This window comes from Chiloscyllium plagiosum, unplaced genomic scaffold (genome assembly GCF_037043375.1).
Source record: "Chiloscyllium plagiosum isolate Xiang-an unplaced genomic scaffold, Cpla_swu_hap1 HiC_scaffold_13, whole genome shotgun sequence".
Classification (NCBI taxonomy): domain Eukaryota; kingdom Metazoa; phylum Chordata; class Chondrichthyes; order Orectolobiformes; family Hemiscylliidae; genus Chiloscyllium; species Chiloscyllium plagiosum.
In genome coordinates, this window is record NW_028270151.1 from 49,738,341 (window position 1) to 49,751,065 (window position 12,725).

At 37.3% G+C, this 12,725-nt stretch overlaps 1 protein-coding gene across 5 annotated transcripts in view; it reads right to left on the reverse strand.

Annotated features, from left to right (window-relative positions):
• The window catches only part of LOC122555934 (uncharacterized), a 316,199-nt gene that overhangs the window by 98,113 nt on the left and 205,361 nt on the right, over nucleotides 1-12,725 (reverse strand). For all 5 annotated transcript variants that reach the window (XR_015759187.1, XM_087993574.1, XM_087993575.1 and 2 more), the window contains one exon: nucleotides 205-247. Coding sequence is in view for 4 of the 5 variants with exons in the window: in XM_087993574.1 (XP_087849700.1) it covers nucleotides 205-247 (43 nt within the window). In the remaining variant the exon portion in view is untranslated. The remainder of the gene's footprint in view (nucleotides 1-204; nucleotides 248-12,725) is intronic.

Consider the following 12,725-nt stretch of genomic DNA (forward strand, 5'->3'; position numbering starts at 1 on the left):
ATCATAATGCTCTCACTTAGCAAAAGAAATAGAAATATGGATGCAGTCAAATGACATTTAATATTATTAGAAATTCAAGAATGGAAATTAATTCATCATTATCACCACTTCACCATAGTCTTAGCCTGAACTTTTTGTTAAAGTTCACTGGTTTCTATTTGCAAATTGCTGAAAAATGCAACCAATAGATTAACAGGCACTTACTTTTGTCAATGGAACTGTGGCTATTTCCCCCGCTTTTTCAGAACTGAAAGCAAAAAAAGACATCAAGCATTTTTAGAATATACATTGGCTGGATTATAATTAGGGGTTTAACATTAAAACACTTTAAGCAATGCATGAATGAAAGCAGGTTAGAATTGGAGACATTTACAATACTCTAATTAATTAGTTCATCTTTACTGACTGGGTGATAACCTGGCAGAGTGGACTGTTTACTTATTGTAGAACCAGCCTAGTCTTCATTTCATTAGAACAAGACGAATGAAAATGGGATGGGTTTGTGCAAACGATGAATTTCCTGCTTTAGGTCAGGAATGAATGGCAATGGGATGGCAAAAACATGGTGTGCTGGTCTGCTCCCTGTTTCCAACTTGGAAAATTTTCCAAAAAAGTGGTAAGGAGACAGCATAGGACACGTGGGAAAGAGAGATGGCCTGCCTTAATATTTGGGTGGTGAGATCATTAGGTAGCTCATTAAGAGGCGATGGGTGGCCATTAGGAATTCATGGAAGCTGGCCTGTTGCAAGGTGATGAAAGAATACCAACAGTGCTGAAACAGTAACATATAATTAAAAAAAAGTAAATAGCTTGTGTGAAAAAAAATTTGCATTAATAACACTTTACAAATGAACCAGTCCTAGCCTGGACCCTAGCTCTATTTCTCCTTGTTACTTTGGGAATGAAGATCATCTTTTTATCAACACGCACAGATGGCAATTTGGCCTATCTCCCTGTAATCCCATAGGTAACAACAGAAATTACTTTTAGAATTCAGCTGTGTAGTTCCATCTTGTCGGCATGGACGGGTTGGACCAAAGGGTCTGTTTCCATGCTGTACATCTCTATGACTCTATATACTTAAGAGTAGCATAATACTGGAAGAACACTCATCTAAAACATCAGAAGTCATTAGAGATTGTTAGAAAAATCAGGTAGCTAGTCAACAGCACAAAAACACTTCAGAATTTCATAAGCTGTTACACTATTTCATATATAATGAACAAATGGACAGAATAAAAAAAACTGAGTGCATAGGGCCTTATACAAGGAAAGCTAATGGCATATATTAGAACAGGTTCCATAATAAAAAACTGCTTTTCCAGAAGCAGATCTGCATCTCCTGTGGAAAATAAGACTGGAGCTAATAGCATACTCGTGAGAATCGACAGTGGAAAACCAGACATTTCCAGTTTCCCCTTAAAAGCTCTTCACACAGAGCATTTTGCTCCATAATTTACACTCTTGCTAATGCAAAAGGCTGAATACTCCTTTAAAACTGGGTAATTTGTTTTAATAAATAACTCCAGTTACTATAGATAGAAAACAGTCATAACAACATTTATGATAAATTTTTGATTTGTGGTTAGTTTTTCAATTAACAATTTGTAAATTTTATCTCAATATGGCACCTGATTTTATATATTGAAATGCTTTTCCTGCAAGTTTAACAAATGAATGTTTGAACATTATTTATAAATCAGGTTTGTCTCTTACATTCCCTTATCGCTTCAGACGTTACAGCAGCCAGTTGTCTGCGCACAGCATTTTCTAATTGTACACTTGAATGCACATATCCCAAGTGGATTGGGTTCTCATCTTCCCTAGTGTTCTTGCCTCCATTGATGAATCACCCTCGATAGGTATTATCCAGCAGGATATGATATAGGATAGGGATTTTGGGACACATGTCACTGAAGCTATCAGTCCCAGTGAAGAGATATTAAGGATGTATAGTCAGAGGCAACTCATACAGATACATGAGTGGGGTCCAAACACTAACTGAAAGACATCAAGTCGACAATGGGAAACATGTAGCAAGTTAGCAGGATTGCAAATCTAACGTTGATAGTCACTGAAAACAATGATAGAATATCTACTGCCCCAAGTTTCTAAATGTCAGAATATAAGGTTTCTTAAATTTACCCATCACTACAGTCTCTGGTTTTACGTTAATGTGTGTTTGGCATTCTGGCTGTTGCCATTTTTCTTGGTGGTGGGGGGTGGGGGTGTTGTATGGTATTGAGGAGAAATTGTCACATTCTACAATAAAACTGACAGGTGCTCCACTGATCTACACAATGAGGGAAAACCCTTATTGAAGTTACAGCAGCTGAAACTGTTCAACTGTGACCATTGTCATACATCAGTCTATTAGTAAAGTAATTTCTATCAATCATAAAATTAACAATTGAACTAACATCAATTATCATTCATTGAATACAATCCAAACTACTAACACTTTTTTAGATTGCACCCTCTGTCCAAATCAGTGAAAACACTATATTTCTACCTTTCCTAATTTGGAACCTTCAAACAATCTCTCTCTTCTTCTACTTTCTAAGGAATAAAACATTAATCCTAGTAATCCCTCCTCTTAAACTAACTGTTGGAATCTTTACATCATTTTGATGAACCTACTCTGTATCCTCTCCAAGGCCAATATATCCTCCCGAACATGTGACGACTAGAACTGTTCACAGAAACACCAGATCTCACCAGGGTTTGGGAGAGTTGTAGTGGGTATTCTTACCTCCTGCATTCCAATAAAAGGTCAGTGTTCCATTGGACATAATTATTTTAAGTTATTTCCTTGATCCATGCATCCAGAATCTGATATCTCTTTGGAATTCCATTATTTCTAACTTTTCATCATTTAGAAAAACCCTTGTTCTATCCTTCTCAGATCTAAAGTAGATGACCTCACCTTTGTCAATACTGAAATCTATTTGCCATTTTTCGTCACTTGCTTAATCTATCAATGGACAGAATCTTGTTTTCAGGGGCAAGATGGAATTTCTTATGAAAACATATTCTTCACAGTTCATTTCAAATGTATACAAAGGTTAAATAGCATATTTTTCTGGCAGGTAGTTCTTTCCCAACACTGGGATCTTTTGATCCAATTTCCAACTTATTCTCTGTGACCCAGGATCTTCACTCAACCTTTGTCCATCATATTCACCCACCCCTTGAGATGTTAGAGACCAGGAAATAAAGTGGGACCACACTTTAGAAACGTCTCCCCAGAGGTTGCCCAAAAAGTGCCCAGGAGAAATGGGAAGTTCTTTTCCAAAATGATGGAAATAAGTAATCTCATCCAACAAAAGCAGTCGATAGTGTTGCTGCAGAGATCAGAGTACGTAGAGCATCTACAATGTTTTCACCAACTTTCTTTAAAATAATGGGATAAAAACCATCAGATCATAGGGATTTGTCATTCTTTCATGCTATCCTATTGATCTTTACTTTTTTTTTGCATATATTCATTCTGGTAAATGCCTATCCTGAAATAGTTTCCTTGGGATGTCTGGAATGCTGATCTCTACCCTTCCAGATTTCTCATTAGCTTATCCATGGTGACAATGCCCCATCTGATCACTTTTATCCAAGTGTCCATTTATCACACTTCTGTTTTATTCTAGCATTTTTTCTACTATTCATGTAAGGCTGACTGGTCAGTAGTGCCCTTTCTTCACCCTTTACTCCTTTCTTAAATGAAGCTTCCAATATGCGGTCTTTGTTCCAGGATCTATGGAGTTTTGGAAAATAATTACCAGTGCATCAACTATCTCTATCACCACCTCCTTCAATTTTCTGGGTTGTAGTTCAATTAATTTCCTCATTACCAATTCTAATTTACTTCTATCCTCATTCTTCCTTGTCACTTGGATCTCTAAATCTATCAAATTTCTTGTATCTTCCTCAGTGAAAACAGACACAAAATAATCATTTGACTTCTCTGCCATTTCTGTATTTTCCATTGCAAATGTTCCTGACTTTACTATTAATGGACCCACATTTCCCTTCGCCGAACATTTCATTTTTTTTAATGTACCTGTAAAAACATTTACCGTCCAATTTTTTTGGGTACATTGCATTTGCATTCTATTCTTCTTTTCTTTTTCAGATTCTTGCTCCTCCTCTTCCTGCATTCTAAAACCTTCCTAATCTTCAGGTTTGTTACCATTTCTGGCCATTTTCTAAGCCTTCTCATTTTATACAATCCTTAACTTCTTTTGTCAGCTACAGTTGACTGACCTTTGAGTTTTTTCACTTTGAAGTTGCTGCAAGACATGTAATCATTCTTTAAAGCCTGTCTATTGTTTATATATAGTCATGCCTTTTAATATTTTTCCCAATCCAGCTCAGCCAATTTTTTGCCTCATGCCTTCATAATTTCTCTAATTAAAATTGAAAACCCTTCCTTCAGATTTAACTACTTCATTTTCAAACAATGTAAAATTCTATCATTATTCATCTCAAAGGCTCTTTTACAAGATTACTAATTAGCTTTTTTCCTTTCATAATACTAGATCCAAAATGGTCTGTCCTCTAGCTTGCTCTTCAACATGCTGTTCGAGAAATCTGTCTCTAAGGTACTCCAGCAACGTGGCCTCCATAGCTTTAGAGCTCAATTGGTTTACCACGCTTTATACCATGCCCTAGACTACCATTTGGAGTCCTATAAATAACTCCAACCAATGTCTGCTGCCCTTGCTATTTTTTGTAGCTCCACCCAGACAGATTCCAAACATTGTTCTTCTGACATGAGATCATCTCTTATTGATACCATCATGCACTATCAGAACAGCACCACCTTATTTCTCTTCTTGTTGGTTCTTCCTATATATTGAATATCTTTGAATATTCAATTCTCAGTCCTGGTCTGTGTAATGGTAATTATATTATAATCATTTATCTCTGTTTGTGCCCTTTAGATCATCTACCTCACTGTGAATAGTGAGAGCAGTCAGGTAGGATGGACTTTGTCTTTTTGTCCACACTGTTTTCGATATTGTGCATTCCAAATCTGCTTTGCTGCACTGTCCTTGTCCACTTCCTAATTTCTCCATCCACCTCATGTTCAGTGAGTCACTTTGCATAAAATTTTCAGCCCCATACCTAGACTTTACCAGGTGAAAATGTTGGCTGATGAATGTTGTGCAATAGATGATGAATAGATGAAGGGCTGCTGGAGGCACAGATGACTGCTGCCATCGTCCTCGGATTTTCTCAACAGGTAAGACTTCCTCCCCATTTTTCTCATCATTATCATCATCCACTTTCTCCCATTGCTGTGTGGGACCTGCTGAAATTCAATACAGAAGATTAGGTATTCAACACTAAAGAGAGTGATCAGTTCAGGAAGCATTGCATTTCACAATAGCTTCATCCTCTGAATGGAACTGCAGAGCATCCACTCATTTATTTTTGGTACTGGCACATTCAACTCCCTTTTGCCAACTTTCAGGCTTGATGGTCCTCAACGGAACTCATTAGCTCAGTCCTCAAAATCTGTTAACAACCCCATGTCAAGCAGCCCTAGCCACTGGCATGTATGGCAACGTCTCCTGAAATAATGTTCACAGTAGATGGTGATGGTAAGCATTTCTGAGGAATCTCTCAGGTTGCAGTAAATAGCGAATGTGTCCAATGACTGGTGCAAGAAGAACCGTGTAATGTGAGAAGCTGGAGTAGTAAAAGACCAGATACCAGGGTTTGGGAAAGGTGTTACTAACACAGCGTCTAAATGAAGACTTGCTTTAGAGGTTTTGGATCTGCACTTGTGGCCATTCCCAGTGTCCAAGAATTTGGATAGATAAGTATGGGAAAGATTTTGAATTGTAATATTTACTAAAAATTGGGACTGACCAGATAGACTGCAGTGTTCTTTTATTCTGTCCTGTAAGTTCTCATGAAGAGTCCTAGCTATAATTTAGAATTCATTAAGTGGAGGGCAAGAATGTATCACTCACTGATAGAATGCACCAGCTAACTGTCAACTTAGAATATGCATTAGCTTGGAAACATTCGTTAACATATTTTAAGGATTGCTTGCTTTGATGCCTACTTCAGCTTTTTCTGCAGTAATGTGGTTTCCAAAGAAAGTAAGCGTGTTTGCAACATAGAAACATGCAAACAGACATTACAACTTTTTTATACATCCTGTCATGTCTCTGAGTTATGATACAAGGTAACCATGATTGCTTAGAAGATGAAAATGTTGGATACTAAATCTTTTAATTGCTAGTACTCCGACAACATAGCACTTGTATTAACAAACAGGAGTAATCCCATCCTTGAAAAATCACAGCTGCATTCTCTACTGGAAGCCAGCATTGATTAAAACAGCAGGTGATATGTACCACAAACTGTTGTGCAAAGTATGCTAATTAGGATCAGCGTTAGATTTTAACCTAATTCTTGACAAATGGGTGTTAAAAATCAGGCAGTAATATTCATGAGAGTGCTTTGCCAAATTGCTGTAAAAATTGAGTGTCTTGTGGTGCATCTTGGCAGCAAACAAGTTTCACAGAAACAGCGATGAAGAATTAGAGCAGTGCAGTGAAACCTTGTCAAAAATTAAAGAACCTGGAGGGATAGCGACACGTGATAATAGCACTGGGACAAATCTTTGAGAAATGAGAGTCTTGCAGCAAGTGACAATCATGTCACACCAAATCCCTCTGAGAAATAATAGCCCTTCAAATAATGAGAGCATCACAGTGGATCTCTACAAGAGATGAATGCATTACAGTGAAGTTCTGAAAATGAGGACACGATCAAACTACAATGAAAAACAAATGTGCCATCAAGGATCATAAAAATGGCTTGCATAAGCAAAAAAAAGTCACAGCAAATTACCTCAAAAATGAGTGCCACTGTATCATAACCAATCTGTACTAAGCAACCTTAGCACTACTTGTAAGTTGCAAGAAACTAGCAGCTAAAGCAGCATAGCTAATAATTGGGGTGGAAGTAAACAGCAGAGTTGGGGTTGATCACTGGAAAAATCAAATCACAGTAGCAAAGCTAATTACTAAGTAAAACAAGAGCATTGTGGCTAATTACTGGGAAAAAGACAGGCACGTCACAACCAATCACGGGAAATGAGAGCATCGTAGATAATCACAGGCAAAAAAAAATTGCTTTGAATCATTGAAAGAAATTAAAACAACATGCCTAATTGTAGGGAGAAATGAGACCAACAAATCTAATCACTTGAAAACAACATCACAACTAATCATTACAAGAAACACCCTATCTTCTGCATAAAAGCCAACTTTTCTGAGCCACTATCAATTCTGTGGAAGGGTCACTGAGTCTGAAACGTTAACCCTGATTCCTCTACACAGATACTGCCAGACCTGCTGAGCTTTTCCAGCAATTTGGTTTCTGTTTGAGAAACAATAGTAACCTGGCTAACTACTAGGAACGTATCATGATTAATTTCATTAAGAAACACTCAAGTTTCATCTTCCAAAATGTTGTCGAATTCTGAGGAAGATGAAAACACTATGCTAAAGTCAGAGTAAGAAGTAACAGTTGTACAATAAAATGTAAGTTTATTGATTCCATATTCTTGATGAGAGTTGTATTTAAAGTGGATACTAATTGAAGAGCTAGGTTATAGTACTCCCAACTCCATCTCTGCCCACATGATCTCTAAGCATGCACCCCTGCTAAAAGTGCAGGATTGATTAATTTACTCAGAAATCTCTGAGAAAGAGCAAGCCAGTACAAAACAAATGAGTGTCAGAGTGAATGTGAGAAACTAGACTGTCCCAATGAATGATGGCAAAGCTTTGAGACATGTGCCTCAATCATCACCAGAAATAATAACTGAAAAACCGCTCAGAAATGAATTGCTACAAGAAACTAGAACACTGCAAAAAAAAAAATCAGAAGAACAGAAGTATATGGAAAGTGTGTATATACACAAACTTCGGCTATTCTAAAATGGACAAATAGATAGTACTTGGGAAAAAGAACCTGACTTTTATTTTTTCCCTCATTATATTAAAAATGCTGAGATTAATCATAATGTCCTGCTGTTACCCTAACTGAGATCATCTAACTCACCACGGATTTGAGAATGAACTTTGGATCTTCCTAGACATTTATGGCACACATACGAATAGTAATACACTTGTCAATATAATCATATGGGACTTAGTCATGTTTTAAGGTTAAGGTGGGTCACATTATAGGTCTTACTAGATGATCGAAGCATGTTTCTTAGTTTTGTTCTTGGTTTGAATTTGAATCATGTTGTTAGTTCAGTTTTACTGGCAATGCTCAAATGTAGACAGAATGAAATGAAAACAAAGTTATCCACTCCACCTACTCACCAGTGCTGCAAAATGAGAAAAGGACAAGGAAACACAATCCCTTCACCACAGCAAAAGTTTGACAATACTCAAATATTGGCTCATTTAGGTAAGGTATTGCAAAGTTTCCTGTGTTCATGGAACTATTCTCCACAAAAATCATTGGTCTAGATTTCAATTGGTTAACACATTAAGATGAATGAATGGTGATTGGTGTTCTGACCAGAAAACCCAGGCTCATTGCATTCAGGAAAGGAGGGGTGAAGTCGAGGAAAACAAGCATTGTGAATAAAGCCTTTTCCTAACTTTAGAATATAGGTTGTTTTAAATAATTTCTTTAAACACAATGCTTCTTATTTGTACCATTTTGATCTCCCGTGGCTTTTCTTCAGAATTCTCCTTTTATAATTTTGAAATATTGGATGAGAATATTCGAGTACCGCAGACATTATTATCTTGCAATCCCAGAATGCGTTTCTTTTTAAAGTCTGCCACAGACACAAAAAAAACTGCAAATGTAACTTCAGTTGCTGTTTGGCAAACTCTGAAATGCCACACCATGTGTGAAGCTTTCCCAGCACCGCAAAGATAAATGTAACAGGGGAGAAAGCAAAAAGGGAGGGGACTGACTATCTCCATAATCTCGACAGAAATCCACATCTTGCATAATTTTTGTATTTTTGTCCTTCGAGGATAAAATACATACAAAAAAGGGGTTTAATACTGAATGCAATGCAAGTCTGTGTGTTAGTGGCCTGAGGTCTGAATTTGTGGGCTAGTGTGCTGTGACGTTCATAGCGTTGAGAAAAGTGACTTTTACACCCATGCTCTGTAGGTAACAGGAAAAAGAGAATAAAACTCCACTTCACCAGAGTGCTGCCTGTCAGCGTCAAAAAGTGTGGCACTGGAAAAGCTCAGCAGGTCAGGCAACATCTGAGGAGCAGGAGAATCGACGTTTTAGGGCATAAGCCCTTTATCAGGAATGTTGATGGACTTATGCCTAAAATGTTAATTCTCCTGCTCTTTGGATGCTACCTGACCTGCTGTGCTTTTCCAGTGCCACACTTTTCGACTCTGATCTCCAGTATCTGCAGTCCTCACTTCCCCCTGCTGCCTGTCAGCCACTGCCAAAAGCAATCAGGTCTAAAAGTTGCAATCAACCTATAAAATCGGGAATCTCAAAACCGATTGTTCAACTACCATCAATACTACTGGAAGCCACAGAATTCAACTATTTGCACTTCATGAACAATTCAGAGAAAAATTTGTTTCTTTTAAACATCTTTTTAGACTCACTCTTCCTTCTAATCTGTATGTATGTGTATTACGTTACTAGTTATTGGTGTGTTGAGTAACTAATAAACTCACCATTTTGGCTAATTCAAGAACACCTGGTTAATTGTGTCTGTTGGAAACCTGAGTTCATTTGGCTCTAGGAGAAATGAATTCCCAAGGGAAATTAAAATTAATCTTGTTGCCACTAACTGAGGGGGTAAGTAAGTAACCACAGGGAATCAGATTACCCTTTCCACCCAGGAACGTAATGGTTTCGAGGCTTCCTGTCTGAATCCATAACAAATTGGCAAATCTCATCTGCGGATGGTTGTAACAAAAAAAAGATAATCACCAATTTGCCAATGCAAGCATGTCTGTTAAATACTTCTAAAATCAACTGTTCAATGTGATCATTTTAATACTTTGACCCAAAGCTTCAGATTCATAATCTGAGGCATGTGATTTGAATGATCACAAATGCATTCACCCATTTTCCCTTCTAGTAAACTTCCATGAGCACTTTTTGCAACACAGCTCATTCTGAAAAATGAAATACCGTAATTATACTGTCAAGATCCATGTAATGGCATTTTAGCACTCTGCAACCAATGACACTTTGAATCAAACTTATAATCATTTATCATCTGGAAACATGCATTATTCATTCAATCTAAAGTTTCTCCAGAAGTTTTTCTTTCTGCCTTTTAAGTGACAGCTTGAATTTCCCTCTTATTGCTGCTACAACACAGAAGTTTACAAAAGCTGACCCCTTGCAGCTGGTGCCTGCCCGAGAAAAGAACAATTCCACGTTCTAAATTCCTGGGCGCTGATGTCAGTATGTCACCGGGCAACCTGATAGGAATAGCAGGTTAGGTGAAAATAAATTAGCTGCCACAAAGGATAGTCACATCATTATGAATTAGATGCAGAAAGTGGGAATTAGCCATTTTGACATTCTTGGTTAATGTAATCTATAGTCAAATACAAGAAGGGGATCATGATGCAAGTGAACTTTTTTAAGCAAGTACCAGGCCAAATAGAATTAATTCAGAGCAAAATGAAAGAGGAAAATAAGATTGGCAAAGTAGGAAGGAGTTTAAGGTAACTCAAATATATACCACCAGCATGTAACTGGGAGTAGGAGGCTGGTTGCAGCCTTTTAGAAATAAAGAGGATAATATATATTTCAAAGTGCAGGGTTATGCCAAAAACTAAATGATTACTTTTATTCAATGTTTACTGTGGGAAACGATGTTGTTGGAAAAACTGCTGAAAGAAAGTTGGTAGAATTTGAGTAGGGTGGATGTTTGTCAGCAGAATGTTATTGAGAGGCTGTCTATGTTTCCAGTGGATACATCAGCCTTATGGATGGCTTACACCTCAAGTTGTAAAGGAAAGGTTGGTGGAGATAGCAGAAGACAGACTCTTACAGAATTTCCTAGATTGTAGGCAGGTGTCAGAGGGTTTTAAATTAGCATATGTCAAATCTTTGCTTCAGGAAGGAAATAAGGATATTCCTAATAACTGAAGATCTGTCATTTTATTGAGAAAAGGTAGTAGGTATTAGAAACATCAATCAGGGAGAAAACTCAGACATCTTGGAGATCTTGGAATTAATTAAAATAGCCAACAATGCAATGTAAAAAGCAGATCATGTTTGACTGAACCAATTGCGTTTCTCTGATAAAACAGATTGATGAAGGGAATGAGGTGATATTTTCTATGATTTTTTTTTAAAAAGAAGACACGATGAAATATCACAAAAGGTTGTTTAAATAAAATAGAGGCTTGTAAAAAATGCTTAAAGATAGTAAGAGCAAGTCATTGTAAATGGCACTTTTTCAATCTGAAGAATGGTGGAAAGTGATGTTTTCTGAGGGTTAGTGCCAGAATTAATGCACGTTTAATTTATAAACATGGAATAGTTTGTGGTTATCTGTATGTTAGCCAGCATAATGTATACCACAGAAAGTTCAGTTCTTATTGAGTTATTTGTAACACTGTTTATAGAGCAACGATATCACAGACATATAATGCACATGGCATAGGTTCTCTGATGCTCCTGTAGCTCATATACACACAACTGACTGAATACATTGATCTCAAGACAGAGAGAGTGACTGAAGGCAAGGCAGATACCTTTAAACCGGAATGTAACATGTCATAGTGTCAAATAACTGTCTTAAAGGTACTACGTCCCAACTTTTCCGTTTAGAAAATGGGAACACTTTCTCTAATAAACATGTGCGAGAATGCATAAATGTTCTCTATACATTTTGAGAACACCTTTGTGGATGCGTGACATGACCAGAATTAGTCCACAGTTACCATGATTTGCTAAAGTAGCTTCCTTCTGCAGTCTATTGTCATCATTGCTGAGTATCATTTGCTATTGATGTGGCTGTTGTCTGACATGATACCTTCAGTATGCACGTAATCCTCCTGCGTACTGAATGTTGATGATATGTGATTTGGATATGCCATCTCTTTATTTGGAAGACTTGACCATTGTTCACATGAAAATTTCAAACTCCCATGTTTTGCCATTGTTAAAGTTGCGATACATGTCTGTATGTTCATTGATCATGCAGGGAATAACCATGTGGATCGATCTCCCAAGCTGAGAGCAGCCTGAGAAGGGAGTAGCAGGAAGATTTGACATAGCTAACCAGAAATGTTGGCAAGTAACAACATTTATTGATCACTGTGTGTCAACAATGTGTTCCGGCAAGATCATTTAACGAAAAGTAACAAGGAGAGTAAATATATTTTGCACCCATTTTCCTGCATTTCCTGGAAAGAGTACACTAGAGTACAGCAAACAATAGTCAGATACAATTTGTTGAGAAATATTGAACATATGAATAGCATTGTCAATGTGTCAACGATCATTGCACTGGTGGTATCTTTAATTTGTCACACAAAAAGCAAATTGGTGAAGTGGTCAGAACGAAATTGTATCCTTCGACACAGAAAATAACAGCATTAATTTTATCCAGTTATAGAATCATACAGCATGGAAACAGGTCATTCAATCCAACTAGTCTACGCTGACCATGTTCACAAACTAAACTAGTCCTACCTGCCTATGATTGGCTCATATCTCTCCAAACACTT